The following is a 23,418-nucleotide window of genomic DNA, read 5'->3' on the forward strand; positions in this document are numbered from 1 at the left end:
AATCAATTACCAAGAAAAAAATATTTTCTTGCTCCAATCAAGACCCATTGGTGGCCGTCGACTGTTGTCTGCTCTTTGGTTGGGTTGCTGTTTCTTTGACACATTACCCATTTCCATTCTCTATTTTATATAGTTACATGTATTATGTATTATAAATGATTATGCCTCTAGCATTTCTGCTCCATACATAAAAGTTACAGGAAAAGAAAACATATTATAATAGTGTACATAAATATATGCAAGCTGAAATTTTATACATTTAGGGGGCACTCACAACCTAGTTTTAATTTACATCCATGAACCACCACTGTCATAACACCATTAAAATAATAATATTATGATATTAATGAAGTTGGAGTACATTTTTTGAAAGTAATTAATATTGTCAATGGATTATCATTTCTAATTAGTTTGTATATATATATATGACTATAGCCTATAGGAATAACATAACATAATGGATATAAAGAACCTGTACAGGCATATTAAATTTGGGGTCTCACTAATTAGAGACAAGAAGCGACAAAAAGACTATCTAGCGACAAGAACACATTTTTTTTTATTAAATATAAAGAAATATACATTCAATTTTTTTTTAATATACGGGCAGAAATAAATTGATATTTTTTTTATTTCAGCAGAGACATATATGTATTTATCCCCGACTTAGTATATATCTAGGTGTTGCTAACCCATATCCACGGACGTTGCTAACCATTATCCCGGGGAACTCAGTTCTTTGTATTTCACAATTTGTGTCTGTATTTTCTGCAAGTTTATTATAAATTGTACAAACAGAGTTTTAAAAAACAAATTATAAGATAAATATATTATTGTTCTAAAACAAGTAAAAGTAATATCATAATAAACAGGGTAAACATAATATACTGTTAAACATAATAAATGATAAAATATCATGTAAATAAACTTATCAATTATTTTTCTATCAATATTAAATTTCTTGTTGCTAAAACTGTTTTCGTTTGCATATTCTTTTTATATTTATTTGGAATAAGTAATTTTAAGAAAAAAAAATGTTTTCTTGTCGCTTCTTGTCGCTAATTAGTGAGACCATAAATTTGTAATAGTTCCTGGTCATGGGGATACATTTTAATGCATGTGTAAGCTCTGTAATGGGATGGAGATTCAGTGGTTAATTTCAATGTGTAAATTTCTTTTAAAATATGAGATATGAATTTAGAGGATGCATGGCTATCTATTTCTTTTTTATATGGGAAAGAGGAGTCTGTGCCTGTAATCGCTTTCCCTTTGAAATTGTATTTTTTGTTTATGAAAGATTTAATTTTTATGAATATTACATTTTGGTGTACATATACCTTTGTACATGAATGAAATCACAAATATTTTGTTCCAAATGAAATATTATACCAGGTATAAAATAGCCAACAGTAAAAGTGGGTCCACTTTTGAGTTGAACCCGAGACGTCTCGTTCAGCAAAATTCGTGTAGCCTCAGTAGCCTATATTTTGCAATTTTTGGGGCCTTGAAATTACCCCCCTTTTTAGAGAACTTACAATCGGAATGAAACGTGATCATACGTGCTTTCGAATTCATTTTGGTCAGTATTTGCAGTTAGAGGTTTACAATGTTCTATTATCTGAGCAAAAAGTGAAAGCGTGAGTATTTTCCATGGAGATCGTGAAGAACGAAGCACACCTTGACCAGTTTAAAAACGGATGTTGACAACTTGTGTGGGTATAATATTTCCGGAGACAAGTGCGGATACTTTAGACCAAAATCCGAATGTAATTCATTCAATACTAGTATATGAAAAGGAAATGAAAAGGAAATGATGATATATTGGATTTCAATTTTCATGTTTGATATAATTTTACATTTTATTTTTGCCGTTTAAATCATTTCTTTTGATCCGACTTATTTGATAATAATTAACTGAAATATCTGGAATAAACCTTACCTTTTGTGTTGTTTAGCATAAAGTTTAAGCATCCAAGAATGTCATAAATGCAACTTTTCAGCGTGGTATGCCAAATCCAACGTCAAATAATGGCCGCCATTACGTATTGACAACGTCGTCTAGTGAACCGTATCACTGAGCACCGATATCCTTACTCAGGCGCTTCCGGTTGTCCTACTGTAAATCAAATAACAAAATAATCATGAATAAAATGACTTAAAATACAAATCAAAATAATCCGAAAACAAAATGATTCTAGTGTCAATAAGTGATACTTTTGAATTATGGGTTTCAAAGCTTTCAAGTAAGCAGCAACCCTCTATCAAGGAAATCATGATCTGCCCAACAATTTTGATGTTTCGCTGTCATGTCTCTGATTGAGTCTTACGCTTTCTCTAATTTATATAATTCTTGAACAACTTTACTGAATCGAGATATATCCCGAACTTTTTGTGTTTTATACAATTTCTGAGTTTTAAAACAACAGTTTGTAAAGAAAAGAGAGGACAAAAGCCTTAGAAATGCAGTTATACTGTCATTAGTTTTCTTTATTCTGTTATTTGTACTATTGAATAAGACTTATATACATGTAGTTGTTACATATGACCAGACAACTGAATAGGTCAATGGTACACGGATGCCCCACTCGCACTTTCATTTTCTATTATCAGTGGACCGTAAAATTGTGGTCAATAGTCTAATTTGGCTTTAAAACTAGAAAGATCATACCAAAAGGAACATGTGTACTAAGTTTCAAGTTGATTTGACTTCAGCTTCATAAAAAGAAACTACCTTGACAACCTGAAGCGAAACGAACGGACGAACGCACAGACTAGAAAACATAATGCCCTCTACTATCGCAGGTGGGGCATAAAAAAACATAGGGTAAGTATTTACTCAAAATTCTTTAGTTGGATCCTTAATAGTGAAATGTTGAAATAAAAAGAAAATATCTACATCATTATTTGTCTTTATAGTATACTGATAGTAATGTCATTTGTTACATATTCGTTAGTTTATATACATTACAGAGAATACAGAGGGCACATTGTAATTAAACAAATTCCCTTGTTTACAGGCGTTTGCGCTGCTAACTTTATAATAATATGAATCTAGACTTCGAAGAACTAAATTAGCTAATAACGGTCTTCAGTTGTATCTCCTTCGTTATAAATATTTATAAAAGAAGATATAGATGTTTGCATACTTCAATAAACAGCAACAGAACGATACAAATTTCCAAAATGTATTAAATAAATATTTTAATACCAAGATACTTCTCATAACGGGAATAAAAGTATTGCTGAAAATGTACTGTAATATTCGACTGATGATCATACATACGTATTATCATTGTTAACACAGACCCAAACAAGATCATTTTTTTCAAGGGACAATGTTTGGCTCATTGAATCATTCGACTGGCCAGCTGGAAAGTACATACTTCCCTGAAGATCGTCGTTTCACACCAGTTCTATTTGCATCTCTTCATTATTGTGATTCATAGACGTAACAGCAACCAAGTATATTCCTTTTATAGGAATATTAGCATGACCCTGATGTGGATCATACGCATTGCCAATGTTGGCTAGTATTTTGTTGTATTTGATTACTTGAAGTGGTCCAAGAGTTACCTCGTAATCCAAAGCGACAGAAAATGCACAATGCTTGAAGTCGGAACTACAATAATTTCAATATCATATATTTGCATATGTATGATTGTTGAATATACATTTGTAAGCATGTCGCAAAATTTTGAATACTCTTAATCACAAAACAAATGATATGTTTTTCTTAATTAAGTAAAATACGTATTGATGGTCAAGAATACACACAAAAATAAGCAAGAAGGTATGATTCTCCTAATCTATGTTAATAAAAAAAATTGGAAAATTTATAATCCAACAGAATCATGTTGTTTCATGAAGAGTCAAACAAAGGGTAACGATGCCACATTATTTATTTTGTAAAATAATATTATGGTTTATGATCAACTTGTCTGCTGCCTCTTGTGCATGAATAAAAAGTAAAATCACAAAAAAACTGAACTCCGAGAAAAATCTAAACGGAAAGTCCCTAATCACATGGCAAAATCAAATGACAAAATACATCAAAAACGAATGGACAAGAACTATGATATTCCTGACTTGGTACAGGCATTTTCAAATGTAGAAAAAAAAAACATCTTTCGAATTCATCATCATTTGACATGATAATTTGTTTTTATTGAATTGTGATGAAAAAAAGATAAAGAATCATTATATCTATATCAATGTCTACAATTTTTTTCAGTATCGTCTCAGTGGCTTAAATTACGACATTAAAAGCAGAAGACTCACCGTTTAATAGCAGCCTTTTCGAAAACTCATCTTTCATCGATTTTCTTTGCACCAATGTTTGTTTATTTTCAATAGCCCTGTTTGCCAAAAAAGGTTCTGGTAATATTTGGTATCTGGTTCAATCCACCATTTTCTACATTTGAAAATGCCTGTACCAAGTCAGGAATATGACAGTTCTTGTCCATTCGTTTTTGATGCGTTTTGTTATTTGATTTTGCCATGTGATTATGGACTTTCCGAATTGATTTTCCTCTGAGTTCAGTATTTTTGTGATTTTACTTTTTATCAAAATTTTTATCTAAGCCTGTTTGCAAAGTGTGTGGATCTTCATTTTCATAGTTGTTTTTATTGCACTGTCGTCGTACAAGGATAGACAATCTTCGCAACTTTCGTTCAAATTGTTATTGTTTTCGATATTGGAGGATCTGTGTAAGAGCTATGTCTGTGAATTGTCCAGTTCTTTCAGTTTCATTTGTAGATTATTGTAGTCACTCTTCATGTTTTTGTTTTCAAGTCTTAGATGCGTAACTTCGTCCAATACCCTGTCTTTTAATACAAACAATTAATACAATCAATATTCCATCAATATAGTATTGAAATGGATATATATGTATACTATGTCAATTCAATGTTTGAGAGGTTTCTATTTTTGTGATGAAACTTATAAAATGGCGAAGGGTAATAATTGTTAAGCTTAGTGACAGATTCGCTCCGATTACATACGGATGATAGTATGTGACTTTCTACTAATATTGGTAGTACATTCATAGTAATTTAAATTTAATCACACAAATTAAAAACTTTCATTGCAGTTTTTTAACAATATTTTGTAAATAAAGACTCCAATAAGTGTACAGTATTAAAGTAACATGACAACAACAGAAAGCATCAAATGTTATTACATGTATTTAAATTTAAACGGCAACTGGTATGCTATAATGTCTTACTTCGCCCACAAAGACCGTTGATTTTAATTTTCTTAGGGGTTATGAATTTATTACAGACAAAAGCTCCCATAGAAAAAGTTAAATAACAGAAATACAGAACTTCAATTGAAATTCAAGAGAGAACATTGTCCTACCTAAATTTCAATGGCTAATATCTCGAAAACAAGCACACGAATGTATCCTCTTTTTTTTTGCTCCTTTGGTTTCAGTATTAGACCCCTATCAATACCTTCTAGTGTAACGAAAAGATTGTTATTTTGAAACTGAGTAGAGAACTTCCTTAATCAATTTTTTAAAAAATAGTACCGAAGAATAGTGGATCAATTTTTCTTGCATATGTATAAAAGAAAAACTACCCAAAATATGTTTAAAAAAGTTGGATTCTATCCACATCCTCTAGTTCCTGTTTATATTCTGAAATTACAATATATATTAAGATTTTGACAGATTCCCGACGACGGATAATTCTTGTGCTTTCCATTTAATGTTACTTTTGAAAGAATTCAATTCTGAGGGTTGTCACAATAAACAGCTGAATAAAATATCTAAAGTTGTGCATTGAAATTTTCTCCAGAAAGTTTCCAGAAGTTGAATTATGATAGCGTTCCTTTGCTTTATTCATCACGTATCAAACTATTTGTGTTCGGGTATTAAAATAGTGAATGTCCATGGACCAAACAAAGCTGGCAAAAAAACAAACAACGGAAACACGGTTTTCTATAGAAATGCCATATCTAATATATATCGTAACTATAAGTAATTTCTTTCCGGAAACGTCATTTTTTTCCCTGGTGAAATAAGACTAAATTTCCGGATATGTAAAACGCCGTATATACGATAGTCATCAGTGAATCAATTGAGAAAGTTAACTTAACTGTTTTAAATCTACTGAAATAAGGCACATTAAGTTGGTTAATGTTCAAATTGTCCAAACCAAACCACACGAACCACCAACACCTACCACCTGTTAAAAATGAACTACAGTTAATATTAACAGGATGAAAGGGGAATAAGCAATATTAGTTCACAAGTATTCACGAATATTAAATATATTCTATTGATTCGACTTTATTTGAAATGACTCTTTGTATTCACCTGTTTCTTTTTCTTTCTTTCTCACGAATCAACTAGTTCATCGTTATGCAGAACCTTTATAAGAATATGAATAGAAAATTACAACCTTTAAATGTAAATACTAGTAAGTCATTTACATCAAAATTGACATGACACATACTTGAAAGGGCATCCAGATCTAAATAGTCGACATACGTTTTACTGGTATATGTCCATTCGTTCGTCCGCCTGTCCCGCTTTAGGATACAGTTTTTGGTCAAGGTAGTTTTGTTTTATGAAGCTGAAGTCTTATAAACTGGAAACTAAGTACAAATGTTTCTTATGATATGTTCTTTCGAATTTTAATATTAATTTACACGTTTGACTTTCGTCTGGCGTGTTAAATTATAATCCTGGTACATTTGATAACTATTGACCCCAAAATTCACGGTATACTGGTTATAGAAAATAATAGTGCGTGTTCAGCATCCGTGATCTAAAGACACAGTCGTGTTCTACATGAATCTACAACATCCCTAAGCTACATATTGTTTTTAGTTTGATACAAATCATTTACTTTTGTTTTTTTAATGTATTTTTCACTGAATGGATTGAAACCAAACATTACACGAATTTTTCTTATGAGGTGCTTGCAAAATGTTGTCACTCTGAAACCAATCCAGCATCCAAGATAGCCACCATAGTTTACAACAAGTTTTCAACAAATGACGAGTTTTATCGGGAAAATTCACATATAATAATAGTGCATTTTTAATATTACTTTTTTTTATTTTACTTCTCTTTTATTGTTTTTACCATGGCATTGTTAGTTTGTATTCGACTTGTGATTTTAAATGTTCCTTGTGTTTTTCGTCTTTCGAAGGTTGTGGTTCAATTAAAACAATCTTAGGTAGCCGTACGGCTTTCAACAATGAGCTAGTCCATTCCGCATATACAAGATACCTGCTAGACAAAATAAACAAAACATCAAACGAAAATACAAACACTGATACATGTGCTGATGACTCGAGAAAAGCACATGAAAATGGGGCGAGGTTAATCATGCATGTATGTGCCCAGCAATGGAGTAACAGATAAAAAAAACAAGAACAAACAATACAACATTATATCGACGTATAGCACACAAAAAATTAACAAAATCACTAAATACACTACTACTGTTCTTAGAGTACTCACAGATACTGAAACTAAGTAGAAAGCCATTAATAACTAATAGTGATATAAACAGCATGCATTCAGGATGACTTATCAATCAGTATACAGCCAATAGATTTAGTGAAAAGATGCCGACAATAAGTTAAACTAAATATTCAATGATAAATCAATATTTATATTAAAAGGATTTGAACAACCCTTTTTGTGACGAGGTCTTTAAATACGGAAAACATGACCATCGGCATTGATTTAAATTATTATTGTTTGATTAACCTCCAGTTCCGAGTACGTAATGAATTACCAACACAACGGTAAATGTTTGATACATCAATTCACTACAAAGATACAGGAAACAGAGTTGATATATCTTATAAAGGTTAATGAACGGAAACACAGTGGAATTCAATCGGCGAATAAATTTATGAATTAAGTTACACCTTTTGGTTCATCTAGATAAATTAACTTTACAAAAATACTTTTAGTACCTTTACTTATTAATTAATTCATGAAAAAATAATACCACTACTAATATTAAAATAAGAAGATTTGATATGATTGTCAATATTAGACAACTCTCTTAAAGAGACAATAAGACACAGCAGTTAGTACTATAGGTTACCGAACGACCTTTAACACTGAGAAACACATTTAATAAAATATTTTCGGACAGAAAACTATGCCGATATCATTAACATTGAAATGTTCACCAGTATATCACAATACAACGGCATGTCGACTCGATCCCCACGAAACGGCAGTGTGCAGCCATCATTCATTCAGCATATGCAATGTATTTAATTTATATGCACAAGCTAAGTGTGTTTCAAGTTATAAGAAATACTTCCTCCAACATTTAATGAAAGTGAATCTTTCTACATAGTATTAGAAAGGAAACACACCCTTTACAATTGAGGTCAAAAGACGTGTACTTCATTTTGACTGGTCGTAGAATTAACACTGTTCGGATTATTAATTGTACAAGTTGTAAACTATATTAATGTCTCATTATCAGATAGTCTAAGGTAAGATACACATACTATTCAGCACGCATCTATTTTCGTTAGTACTGCTGAAAAATATGATTATGTAAGGTTTAGTTTGCCAGCATGCATAAAACGGTTTTTCGCTGAAAACTACATTTATTCATTGTTTTGTCTATGTTGATGTAGTTTCATGTTGGATTAGTGTATAACTTATTGTTCAGGGTGAATGTATTGATATCTCGGCAATTGTATTTATTTTGTCCGTTAGTCTTTTGATCATCTTGTTTTTTGTTTGTTTGTTTTGATTTTGTTTTTTTTATTGTTTGTTTTGATTTTGTTTTTTTTTTATTGTTTGTTTGTTTGTTTTTTTTTTTTTTTTATTAAAGGCCTGTGATATGTTTGCATTTCTACCTTCGTGTATTACTTTCAATGCTGTTACGATAAAAAAATAATGAAATGTGTTTCCAAAAGTAGCATATTAAATCAAATGTTTCCCTTGCTATCTTATCTTTTCAATTTTTCTGATAAAGAAAGTAATAAAAAAGGCGATCAATTTTCTGCAGCATGATATGTTTGAGATTTTTCTGTTAAAGACTATATTTTGATTTGTTTTAAATACTTGAATGTTTATAAAGTAAATATAAACACGAAGAATATCAATGCGCCATTTTGATTTTGTTAACAATATTTACCTCTACCTGTATTTTCTGAGTTTCATGTCGTAATTTCTTTTCATTCTCCTTTTTATTATTTTTCATTTCAGAGAAATTATTGTCTAAAAAGCACCATGCATATAACATCACTGAAGTTCTTGACAACTATATTCACTCTTGCAGCAGGATATAACACGTCAACTATACCTTATATTAGGTGTCCGTTCGATCATCGATGCATTTGTTCAACATCGCCTATTCTTGATATAGATTGCAATAACACACAGATAACAGGAAAACATATCCCATATTTCCCCCGTAATGTAAACCAACTTAATTTAGGATTTAATGTTCTGGTGAAAATTCCAAACAATACTTTTAATCTGATGCACGAATTATCGAAACTAGATTTGTCATGGAATGAAATAACTGTCATAGAAAAGGGAACATTTGATGATTTATATAGTCTACAAGAATTGCATCTCGAAGGCAATTTTATAAACTGTAGCCAAGGCGCACTTCCAAAAAGTGTTTTCAAATCACTTACGTCTCTAAAATATCTAAATGTAGCAAACATGCAAAACTGTAAAAGATTTCCTGATTTTATAATATCTAGTCTCACCAGTCTTGAGAGTGTTGACATTGATATAAGACCAGTAATTGCAGTGCCGGAGTTTGGACTTGGTTATCTGTCCCTGAAACACTTCAAACGACTGAAGGCTGGTTATTGTATATTGCTAGGGGTAAGCAAAGAAACATTTGTAAATATTCCATACGTTGAGTATTTAGATCTGCAAAACTGTTCACTAATGAGAATAGAGATAAAAACATTCAGGGCGAACAAAAACTTAATATATTTGGATATATCAAATAATAATTTGATAATCGATGTAATTTTTGCACTTCCTAATTCATTGAAAATATTAAAAATTTCAAACTCAATTCGGGATTTATATAGTTTCAATCCAAACATGATCTTTAATTCAGATGAAACATCTTTAGAGGAACTCTACATTAATGAAAATAATTTTATTTATGCGCTCGGTGATAAAGATAAAAAATTACCGTCAACATTAAGGATTGCTGATTTTTCAGATAATATACTGATGAAGTTTTGCTTTGACTTGGCCAATGTATTAGCCTTAGATTTACAAAATAACTCATTAGGTGTGTATCTTGCTTCAAACAGATATACTTCTTCGAATGAAACTACTCTAAAACAAGTTGACTTATCTTCAAATGAAATACATGATTTGACTTTTCCGATATTTCATGGTCACGCCAATACAACTAAAATAAATCTAAGCTACAACAAGTTAACAGATATATCTTTTGATCTTTCACATTTAGTCCAACTTGAAATTATCGATCTCTCGCATAACAACATTTGGAGTGTTTCTAAACAAAGTTCGCTCGACATTTTACACAAATTGGGAACCACAGCAAAGCTAGATTTATCTTATAATAGGCTAAAGTGTAGTTGTAAAAACCTACCGTTTATTCAATGGCTTCTAGAAAATCGTAACATGATGGTCCAGAGTAAAGGCTACACTTGCCGTTATGAAAATGGACAAATTGCTGACATGAGAGATGCAAGTCAAATAGTTATGTTGTTAAGAAAAGACTGCAGAACATATACACAACTGATAGTTGGTGTTACGGTAGCAATTTTGATTGTGCTCATTTTTCTTTGTGCAGGACTAATATTCAGATATCGATGGAAACTACGTTATTTGCTTTACATGACGAGACATAAATATAAATTATACAAAAGCATTCAATCTCACAAAAATTATAAATATGACGCATTTATTTCTTATGCGAATTCTGAAACTGGATTCATAATGAATGACGTCATTCCAAATTTAGAAAAAAATCACAACTTGAACTTATGCATACATCAGCGTGACTTTATACCAGGAGAAGACATTACCCAAAACATTACGAATGGAATTCACCAAAGTAAAATGACAGTTTGTATTTTAAGTCAGTCATTTTTAGATTCGTATTATTGCATGTTTGAATTCAATATGGCAAGAATGGAGAGCATCTATGCAAGAGAAGGTAAAAATGTGCTTTTCTTGATACTATATGAGGAAATTCAACTAAAAGACATGCCATTGGTTATGTTAGAATTCGTTGAACAGAAGTCTTACATAGAGTATCCTAGAGATGAACAGGGAAATATTGTCTTTTGGGAAAAACTTAAGGAAGCTTTATTATGAGCAGTTAGGTATAATCATTTGAATAAAAGTTAATAGTTTATTAACTAGCATGCCATTCATGATGTGGTTCGTTTCTTTTGTTGTGGTGTATATATTCATCTGAGATTTCGTCATGCTTTGAATTATGAACAAATATAAAGAAGATGTGGTTTGATTGCCAATAAGAAAACTGTCCACAAGAGACCCAATTGACACAGACATTAACAACTATAGGTCACCGTACGGCCTTCAACAATGAGCAAAGCCCATACCGCATAGTAAGCTATAAAAGGCCCCGATATGACAATGTAAAACAATTCAAACGAGAAAACTAACGGCCTTATTTATATTAAAAAAATGAACGATAAACAAATATGTAGTAAAAAACAAACGACAACTATTGAATTATAGGCTCCTGACTTGGGACAGGCACATACATAAATAATGTTGCGGGGTTAAACATGTTAGCGGTATCCCAACCGTTTTATGCAATATTGATGTACATTGATGAATATATATATATATATATACAGTGTGTACTTTGTCTCCTTTCTTTCTATCCGTTGTTTGAACTTTTGTGTGTGCAAAGGAGTTGTGATGTTTACTTAGATCCAAATATGCATGCATGACGTACATACACATTTATTATACAAAAATGAGAAGATATGTTATGTTTGCCAATAAAAAAATTCTTCAATTAGAGTCATATAACATATGACATAGAAATTTAACACTATTGGTTATCGAACGGCCTTCAACAATGAACAAATACCATACTGCATAGTCAGTTATACATGTAAACGGCTCAGAAATTACAAATGTAAAACACTTCAAACGAAAAAACAAACAAAAACAAAACAAATATGATATACAGCAACAAACAAAAACAACTGATTTACTGGCTCCTGAATATGGACAGGCACATACATGAAGAGCTTTGTAAAATAGTGTTACAGTCCTTAGTGTGTACCTCAGGAAAAAAGTTACAATAGCTGTATTTTGCAAAAAGTTTAGGATTTTTGTACTTTAGTTGGTCTTTATAATAATTTTTAATTCGAGCGTCACTGATGGGTCTTTCAACAAAAAAGAAAATATTCCAATCTATGTTACCGTAAATAAAAAGACAATATCAACTTCAACATGTTCAAGGAACGCAAACAACAGTTAAAGAACAGAAAGGGCAAAGACGATTATAAACATAACATAATTTATATTGCTATATATTTGTTATACTAGTTATTTGAATCTAAAATGGCAAAAATTACAAGTGTTTTTTTAAGTGATGTTAGATGTATTCCAAAAAAGACATATGCGTTTATATGATAACAAGTTTTATTTGTGTTACTTTTGTTTGATTTAAAATTAGGAGTCAGACCACCATTTCACTCCCTCTAATTTAGAACGGATGTAAAAGAAGCCCTTATATGACACAAGAAAGTACTTTTGATGGCATTGTTTACTTAAATTTACCGTCAAATTTGCAGAAAAAGACACTTTTGGTAAAAGAGAAATATATTTAAAACCTTTTGATCCAAAATTTAGTTGTCTATTGTTAATGAGTTTGCATTAACAATTGAGGATAAATACGTTCCATAAAATACTAATTTTAGATATCAAGAAAACCAGGGGTTATTTTTAGAAGGACTTGTTTTTCAAAGATAACTCGTTTGAAAAAAACCTTAACATGGCTTGACATTTTGGCATGTCGAAAGTAATACATGTACAATTCAGGATACACCTGGTTTCTGTTAATTTATACTGAAGGTCAAATATTAAGAAAGCTGTGAAAATTGCAAAATTTGTTTAAACAAATAGGAAATTTGAATTGGTGATTTGACACGGTTAAAGCTAAATATTTGTCAGAATTTAAATTGATTAATGAGTGATCAGTACAAAGATGTCATTACGTCTTATGTTGAATATTGAAATATCATATGTATTGTGTCACTAAAGACGTAGCCTAAAATCCATATTTGTTGATTGTTGTGCATTACACAATATACGGTCATATAACACGTTTATTGCTGGTTGTTTTTTTCTTTAAAATTTTGTCCATTCAATGAATGTATTATTTTGTTGAATTTTCATATCATCTGCAATGTATAATACCTCCCTCTGATTACTAGTCTATATATGGTAATAGTTATGGTACGGTTTGGTTATATCAGCTCCGATCTTTCCAATAAACGAATTTAATTTTGGTGGAAAATAACAAGGGGGGATTAAAATCTGAGAAGTAAACAAAATATGTCATCACAACTGCCAAAAAAAACCCCGAAAATGCACTATAAACCAACCAAGTTCATAAAAAAATAGTTTTTTTAAATGACATCCTCTATTGGTGTAATTGTAGTTAATAATGTACTGATATTTGGTTTTAGGCCTTCTGTCATTTTAAACATAATACGCATCCCTTCTCCATTGTTGGAAAGTTTTGCTATCTCGAGGATTTAGATACTAGGTCATGTGGAAGTACCAATCAGTTTTCATTTTTTGTTATAATATTTTTATTGTAATATTATTTTCGATTATCAAACACTGCAACGTTTCGTTTGTCAAAGAATATTTGAATGTAACTAAGTACAAAACATTTGATTGAACCATTCCCTTTTACCTATTAGTCATTGTTTATATCCTCAACAAGCCATAATTATATATGATTTGTACACGACTAAATAGGAAATCGAAACTTTCCGGTTTATCATGTACAATGTGAAATTATTGGGGCAAAAATAATACTTCCTTTATTTCTATTTTGGACGGAAGTATAAGTGCATTGTAATGTAATTTTATTGTCGAGTGTAATATATCAAATTTTTCCAATGATAACTTTGAAAACTTGTTATTTGTCCCTTGTCAACTTTTTTTATTCGACCGTGACTGATGATTCTTTTGTAGACGAAACACGCGTCAGGCGCACATACAAAATTTCAATTCTGGTCTCGAGTCTATTTAAAATGGTTTACGGAATGTCAGAGTATAACTTTTTTTTAAATGTCATTCTTACAATTGTTCAATTCCACCAGTGGCATGGTATGCAAATCAATGAAAAAGAATGACACAAATATATGTAAACCACCATCAAGTAACATGTAGAGTACATGCATGTGAAATTAGTATATCAAGCATTTACTGCAATATACCGTATACAAAGTGAGACACTGCATGTATTATGAGCTGTTTAAAATACCTTTTAATGTATTATTGCCGTACGTTATTCAACGAATCTTTTAACGGCGAAAATTGATGCAAACAAACAAATATAACGTCTCTATGAATGGCCAACAAGATTTGGCATACCAAATTAGTGTGTGTTTATACCATATGCAAATGCAAATCAACACACTTTAAATCCAAACATCCAACAGTTATCGATCAACAATACAGAAATAAATTCTACTGAAACCACTCCTAGTAGTCCAGAATCACCATAAACTAATGATTATTCTTTTACATGCATCTTCAATAAATTGAGTACTATGATGAAATAGAAAGGATGGAAAGTTTTTGTTTCAAATATTCGAAATGCGAACTAATGAAATAGCCTTAATGTTTCATTCATCGGTTCTATAAGGGCTATAATAACGTCATTATCGCCTGTACCTATCCATCATTCGTTATTTGACAATAATACAATTCTTGAAGAGCGCCAATAATATTACTGGGTTCGTTAACGTTTCAATTGTAGAAAGACTTGACAGGTCTATTTTCAAAAAGAATTCGGTCGTCAGTGTTTTATTTGTTGTTTACTACTGTGTCTAGTTTTTTTGTGAATCATTTTATCCTGTTTGTGATTTATTCATGCCCTTGCTGCTTAGATTGATAGATATATTATAGTGAGCACCTAGGTTGTTGTTAGCATGCACACTTAAAACAGAAATCGGACGTATAACAGTTATATTGTGACATTCACAAAACACTTCTTTAGTTCCGCATCAATTTCTGACTATTTAATTTTTCAATCAAATCTTAATCAGTTTCAAAAATCATATACGTGTCAAAAGGACATCTGTATTACTATGACGGCGTGCACAAAGTTGACGGCAACTGTAAAATGCGCTTTTAAAAGATGTTTTATTCAACCTTGTTTAAAAATATTTTAAACAGGAAGGGTTTTTGAATGATAAAATAATAAATGCTAGCCATTAAAATCCACATTATTAGTAAAGTTATCAAAATTCAATATATAAAGTATTAAACGAACTTAGAGAAAACGGCAAAAATATGTGTAACTTGTAACATTAAATAAGCATCAAATAGATTTTTTTACCTAAAATTTATACAAATTCAACATATTTCCCGCATTTTCGTATAATAGAATTTTTCGGATTCGGACAATGACGTTATTCGAAATTTACCCCCCAAAAAATCAAAAACGGCCATAGTGAATGAGTTTGGAACGTAGTTCGCTATGTGTAAGAAGTAGTAATTTGGGAGGATTAATTTTCGAAAATGGAAGAATCGGCAAGAAAAAATATGTAATTGCTATTTTTTTATTACAAAATAACTTGATATTCCAAATGTGCATATCAAGAGGTTTTACAATATCTGCAAAATATGAATGATTCGATAGTCCAGACTGATAACCTGAACCTTCTTAATGTCCAACTATCATGTTACAATAAAAAGAAATGACGTTTTAACGCTATTTTCCGAATAGTGTTCCCGACATAGTCGCTAATCATTTCCATTACACTGCGCTTAGCATATATTTATTTATATTTCCAGAAAGTGCATTTGCTGCACTTCGTTGTTAAAAAAAAGATGAGTATAATGAACGTTTATGTTGAAAGTAATGTGATAAACTAAGTGTCCAGTGTTTTTGTTACGCTTAACGTTTTCTGGGGGGAAATGTCGACGTCGTAAATGATTTCAGTTATTTGAAGACGTTACGTTTGTGGACTCAGATTTATGCACGCCGTCTATACATAAGGATAATGAATTGTCATTCTATTGCTTCTTCTTGTCCCAAAACAAATTATTGCCTTGTTCATCATTAGGGTATTCAATGTAGGACTGCTTCTGAATAATTTCTAACATAACCAAAGATAAATCCTTTGCTGGAATCTTTTCATAGAAAACTAAAAATAATATATTTTGTCCCTATCTGTGATAAATATTTTCCATCCTAGCCATATTGAATTCAAAATTACAATAAAATGAGTCTAAAAATGCTCTTGTTATTATACAAATAGTTTTCTTACTGTCACGTATGGCACTTGTAATGTTCACGGTAATTTCCTCTCCTGGTATAAAGTCTCTCTGATGAATACAAAGCTTTAGGTTTCTTTCCACTTCAAGTTTTGGAATGCACTCTTTAACTATAAAATTCTGTTTATTGTCAGAATACGATAAAAAGGCATCATATCTGTATTGACCTTCAGTACCCGGGGGTTTATGTCGATACCATTTGCTCTTAGTCATATAATACATATATCGAAGCTTCCAACGATATCGATAAATTAAACCAGCAACAACGGTTACAATGGCCAAACACAAAACCAGCGATATACAAACTACTAAAATCGTGTAGTCTCTGCATCCTTCAATAACTTGTTCAACATTGTGGACAAAATTTCTATTTACAACTTTTCCGCTATCGAGTTTACACGTGTAACGATCAATGTAATGAAAAACAGTTACATGTTTAAGAATCCATCTTAGAAATACTGTCTCTTTACATACACATTCAAAAAGATTATTTGATAAATCTACTTTGAAAGCTGACTTCATTGAGAAGTTGCTAATTGCTTCCTTTGCTTGCATATTCGATATGCTTGTTATATTATTGTTGGATAAATCAAGCATTTCAAGCTTCGTTAATTGAGAAATGTCTGATAAGAAGTTGTTACTTAAATTAATAATTCTTAATTTAAGTTGGTTATTAAACACTGACCATTTTAGTGTATGCATTTGATTAAAAGATAGATCCACTGTTTCAAGTAAGTAGCTGGTATCGTTTTCGAACATTGGGGCATATGATTCAGATGCTAAAAAATTACCAAGTAGATTATACTGCATATTAATTTTTTTTAAAGTCGGCATATCAAAGCGACAGTCTATCAGTTTATTATTTGAAAAATCCAAATATTGAAGCGTGTCTGGAAGTCTTTCTATGTGTTCAACTTCAGGTGTGGCATTTACAAAAAAGTTCTCGTTAATATACAATTCACGTATGTTTGTGGCATCCAAATAATAGAACAATAACTTTGGTAAATTCATTTGGGTTGAAAATGTATTGGTTAATATTAAAGTTTCTAAGAATTTCATGTTCTCTGTATCTTCAACCAAGTTTGAAAACCCATTGAAGTCCAACTTATTGTATGATAAATTCAGAATTTTCATTCTGAACAAATTTTGCAGTGCAGATGGATTATAAACTCTAATCGAACATCTCGAAATTTGTAAATGCTCTAAATAGGGTAAATTTACGAATGTATTTCTGTTAATTTCATTCAATAAGCAATTTCCAAGGAACAATTTTGTCATTTTCTTCAATAGAGAATAGCCTTTACCAAATGATAGAACCCGAGTAACAAAGATGGCATCAACATACAAACTCTCTAAGGTTAAAATATCAGATATGATATCATCAGGAAATGTATGATCATATTTCAAACTATTGTTTTGGACATTAAGCGACTGAAGACTCACAACTGGTCTAAAGATGTTGGTTGGAAATACAGCGTGATGATATCGCAATTTGTTGTTTTGCAGTATAAATTGTTTCAATGAGTGAAGACCAATGAACGCATCTGGTTCTATAGTTTTTAGACGATTCGAGGACAAATCGAGGGTAACTAGGTAAGACAGATTTTTAAAAGTTCCATTTCGGATTAAAAGAATATCGTTATGGGATACATTGAAAGTGTACACATTTGTCGGAACAGTTGGAACTGCAATTTTCCCACTATTTGAGCAATCAACATTTAAGAAATCGTTTCTAAGACTACATCGGCATCGTTTGTCAAAATCACAATTGGTTGAATTAGCCCAACCATATGGTACGATATGCAAAATTGCCAACCAATGTATCCATGTGAGAAACGCCATGACAACAATAATACTGAAATCAGAAACATAATTACTTATATTAAAATTATCATAAACATACAAGTTAAAGATATAATTAGGTCGAAACACATAGGCATGCACTGACAGTTAGAATTCAATGTTTTCTATCTATCTTAATCTACATGAACTTTTTAAAAATCGGTAGTTTTACATTTTTAAAAATTATTCCTCTCTTCAATGCCAAACATGATTTTAGAATACTATTCACCTTATTAATTTGAATGATAACTTTACCATTTTTTTCAAAACATCACCATATTGTGAAAATAAATTACGAATTATGCTTTATTACAAATGAACATAATCATAATCATGATAACTGTTTGAATTGTCAAGTTTAATTATTTCAATGGCTTTTTTACGATTGTTGCAAGGCATATCTGTTCATTTTTATTATCGGTGTTAACATTTCTAAATCGTCTTAATGAATTCATTTAAATCTAGTGCTATAATTTATTACACAAAGAGTATTAATTGTTTTCTTAATACAATGGTGAATTTTCCTCAGCTGAATTTCACATAAATTTCGTGTGAGATTCACTTCAAACGAACTTATACGTGAAACTCACGTCAACATATTTACTTGAACCACATTATGAAAATGATAACTCTTTCAAATTTTTACCAAAAACAAATGGCGGTTTTCATGTTTTAATCAAATTTTAGAATTAAGATAATATGTGAATAACTTTATTTTGAAAATATAACCCATTATTTCACGTAAAATACTTCCGGTAATTTTCATGTGAATTGCATGAATTTCACATTAGACTCATATGAAACTGATGTGAAATCAGTACACGTATTAACTCATTTGAGACGATGATATTCATGTGAATTTTACATAAGAGTCACGTGAATCTAAATTAACGTTTCATCCCTGCTTAATTCTTAAAGACAGTATATAGAACATTTGTGCTTTCCTGAAATTAAGAAATTCAAAAACGCAACCTACCTCGAGCTCTGTGAAATCAATTGCAAATTAACACATTTCCTCGATGTGTTTAATTAGTGTGATGTATAAACAGTTTTATTACGGAAATAGTTTTATTACGGATATACAATCACTTTGATTCATAATTTTCAAAATGTTGCCGGAAATCGCATGCTACAGTATTATCACAACAGCATTACAAATGATCGATATTGTATATAATTAATCATGTAAATGTCCGATCAATGCAGTTGCAAATACCTTGCGACTAGGGAAAATATTGATAAATGTATTGCCAATTTGGATTTTTTATGCTAAAATGTACTGCAATATATCTATGCATGTAAATTTAACATCTTTGTTTTTTATTGGATCATAAAGAACATTTCAATTTACAATTATTGCAATTGTTAACGTTTTTCTTCTTGTTGCGGTCTAAGAGCCTGTTTGTTCAGTGTTTGTGTGGTTCAAAGACGTTTATAGTTCCTCGTTTTTGACATAGATTAAATGTTGGTTTCCATGTTTGAATTGTTTTACACTAGTGATATTATGGGCCCTTTATAGCTTGCTGTTCGGTGTGAGCCAATGATATTTGCATATCTATTAATAATTAATTTAGAGATGATGAAATTGATATTGTCAAGTGCTTAATTTTGCCAGGTTTTGATATTTTATCGACTTCTGCTTATTTGTATTTACCTTAGAGTTCAATATTGTTGTTGAAACTGTTAAACAGAGTAAAAAAAAAACATCAATAGAATTATTATATAATTATATTCACGACAAAACATGTTCATGTTGCGTTTACACGTAATTCGATTTCGATTCCCATTAACTAATTCGAATTAGTTTGATTCGCATTAGAAACGTTTTACATCCAAACGTATATTCTTATTCGAATGCAATGCGCGTCAAATTTGCTTTACTGTCTGAGCGACGTTGAGTTTTAATTCGCATTAACAAAAACGCATTTATAATTCGTATTGGATAATTCATATTAGCCACTTCGAATCAATTCGATTAAAAAAGGAAGAGTGTGTAAACGCGATAAGCGAATTCGATTCAATTCGAATTAAATATACGACGTGTGAACAAGACATAATGCGAATTAGATAATGCGATTTAAGCAATTCGAATCAATTCGAAATAAAAACGATAGTGTGTGAACAGAGGTGTGTGAACGTGATTAGCGAATTCGATTCGTCTTCAATTCGAATTAAATTGATAGTGTGTAATCTAGACACCAGTTGTGTCTTCAAAAGACTTATCTACAATCACGGGTAGTAAGGTTGTCATATCGAGAAGTGTTTAGTACAGTGATTTTGTCATAGTTTAGATAAGTTAGACATGGTTGTGTTATGTCTTTTTTTATTGATAAACAATGACACAATACAAACAGTCGGAATTTTCGCTTTAGGAACCTCTGAATATAAATTCAAGCTGGTCAGTATTTTTGTTTATAGTTAGTATGTTAGTACACAAAAGTTTTTATCATATAGTTATGATTTGACACAGAATAGTGCTTGCGTATGTCAAAATTTATAAGTTGTTGTTCGGTTCTAATGCATAAAGTACAGTGATTTCTTTACTGTCTGTTATATCACATAATTCGTTATGGTCTACATCTGCCGTAAAATATTCCTTAAAACCCCTACATTTGCACACAATTTAAGATTGCAGAAAATTTGGTGTCACGGTTTGGTTCATTAGTGTCATGGTTTAGTTCATGTTAGACATGGTTCAGTTATGTGATTCCTGTCGTGAATGATGGAAATGGTACTATCAAAATAAACAAATATTGTGTACAACTATTACAATATTATTAAACAATATCTTCGATGATATTTTTTTCGATTTTTAACCCATTCTATCCTATTTTGAGGCAATATGGGGTCGCTATTTTCTTATGGTGTTGTTTTGTTCCCATACGAGTAGATCTTTAACTCGCAAACAAACATCGCTTGAGAACAAAGTCGCCTACAGTAAATCTAAAATTCGATCATTATAGTTATCATAATTATAGAACAAATAAAAATTAACAACTATAGGTCACCGTACGGCCTTCAACAATGAGCAAAGCCCATACCGCATAGTCAGCCAGAAAAGGCCCCGATAAGACAATGTAAAACAATTCAAACGAGAAAACTAACGGCCTTATCTATGTAAAAAAATGAACGAAAAACAAATATGTAACACATAAACAAACGACAACCACTGAATTACAGGCTCCTGACTTGGGACAGGCACATACATAAATAATGTGGCAGGGTTAAACATGTTAAAAGCACGTGTAAAGAGACCACTAAAGTATATATAAATGCATTTCAATTATAGCAATTTTCATTAAAAGCAGTTGTATCCGGATTACAATATGACCTGGCACTATTATATACTATAACAGTTCCAGATATGACCTAAGAAAGCACAAGGTAAATATACAATTAGTAAACGCAGTATGACTTTCAACGAGACAACTAGCCACCGTACGGCCTTCGACAGTTAACAAAACGCATACCTCTCAGCAAGTAATTAAAGGTTCCGACAAAATTAAAGATAAAGCATTTAAAAAAAGGAAACTAACAGCCTGACTTAGGTTCAAAACAATAAGCAAAAATACAAATATGATATACAGCCAGTGCATAACCGACTGTAGACTTTATAGCAGGTCAGACATAATATGGCGTGGTTTCAATGTTTGCGTGCTCCAAGTCACCCCTTGTCTTAACCATGGAATACATGTCACAGTAAAACAAACTGTACAAATCAGATCGATTCAAAGCAAAGTAATCAAGTAACAAAAACACTGAAGAAAGAACTGATCTGTGAATATATTCCAAGCCATTGATAACTAATAAAAAAAGCTAAAATCTAAACAAAATGTTTTTTTGTTTGTTTTTTTTTTTTTTATTTCAGAATGGAATACTGATATTAATATTCATCTTGTCGTCTTGTCGTGTCAAAAATTAGGCCGTACACAGTTTGAATGTACTTGTACTAATCACAATAATACGTGTATTTTTTCAATTATGTTTTTTGATCACATTTATTTATACTAAATAAATATTTTCTGATATTATCGGAACTTTATGGCATACATTATGGACCTATTTCTAATTCGAAAGCCAGTAAATAAAAGCAGTGGTTTAAGGGGGTTCGCGGGTCTAAATCATTTATATAGGATTTCTCTATATTTTTCTATAAATGAACTTTATCTTATAGTTAATAGAAAAATAAAATAAAAAAGTGGGGTCACCGTTCATTTGCGGTCACAATCTGCCTTCGAAAGAAGCATACATTTTTGTAAAGGTGTTTTTTTTCTGTTGAAGTAATAGGAGAAATAAAGGTAATATCGAAATAAAAAAAAAAGAAATTTATTACAGAAATCGCTAAAATTTTACAATAATTTAGTTTAAGTACAGCTTATATGGAAATTATATTAAAAAAGATAGGTCACCGATGAGTTGAAAAAGATATTTCAATTTTAGAGCCAAAAAATGGAACTTTTTCAATGATGTATACATTTTGAAAGTCATCTGAGGCCAACACGAATTGATTGTTTTGAATGATGTTTGTACCATATGATAAAGTAACAACTACAAAATGAAATAAATAAAATTTGTAATGAAAAACAAATGTTTGATTTTTTTCTGAAATTTTTATACCCTCGAGCCTCCTTGATATATCATTTTGGTAGGTCAAAAGATCTGATACCTTATCACAAGGTAATAGTAAATTAGAAAAATATTTCAACCTCAAGACTGACTTCGTAAAGGAGGATTATTTGTCAATTAAAGATTTTAATATAAAAAGAGCTATATGTAAAATGAGAATAAGTGCTCATAATCGCAGAAGTAAGAAATATAGATATAGTTAAAAAAAAAATGCATATAGAGAACTCAGCGTCTATTTCATCACTGCTTATCACATTGATCAAATTCTATTGAAGATGAGATTCATTTTACAGTAAACTGTCCTGTATACAATGAACACAGGAAATAATTATTTGATAAAGTCCATATAGTATGTTATTAGCTATATATAGGTTTCTGTTTTTTTTTTTCAATCATATTGTGCATAACATTGTTGTAAAATGATGCCCTTTGTGGGTTCTTGATT

At 30.9% G+C, this 23,418-nt stretch overlaps 1 protein-coding gene and 1 long non-coding RNA gene across 2 annotated transcripts; one reads left to right on the forward strand and one right to left on the reverse strand.

Moving 5' to 3' along the window:
- The first annotated feature begins 8,381 nt into the window (after positions 1–8,381).
- Positions 8,382–11,375, forward strand: LOC139501404 (uncharacterized). The gene is made up of 2 exons (XR_011658550.1): positions 8,382–8,476; positions 9,201–11,375. It is a non-coding gene; the product is annotated as an uncharacterized lncRNA (long non-coding RNA).
- A 5,022-nt stretch (positions 11,376–16,397) lies between these two features.
- LOC139500198 (toll-like receptor 4) lies at positions 16,398–18,347 on the reverse strand. The gene has a single exon (XM_071288937.1). The coding sequence runs from the start codon at positions 18,345–18,347 to the stop codon at positions 16,398–16,400; it is 1,950 nt and encodes a 649-aa protein (XP_071145038.1).
- Positions 18,348–23,418: the final 5,071 nt, after the last annotated feature.

Source organism: Mytilus edulis, chromosome 13, assembly GCF_963676685.1.
Source record: "Mytilus edulis chromosome 13, xbMytEdul2.2, whole genome shotgun sequence".
In the NCBI taxonomy this organism is placed as follows: domain Eukaryota; kingdom Metazoa; phylum Mollusca; class Bivalvia; order Mytilida; family Mytilidae; genus Mytilus; species Mytilus edulis.

Excerpts from the sequence above, each read along its gene's own strand:
- LOC139500198 (XM_071288937.1), bottom strand. The coding sequence starts at position 18,347 with ATGGCGTTTCTCACATGGATACATTGGTTGGCAATTTTGCATATCGTA.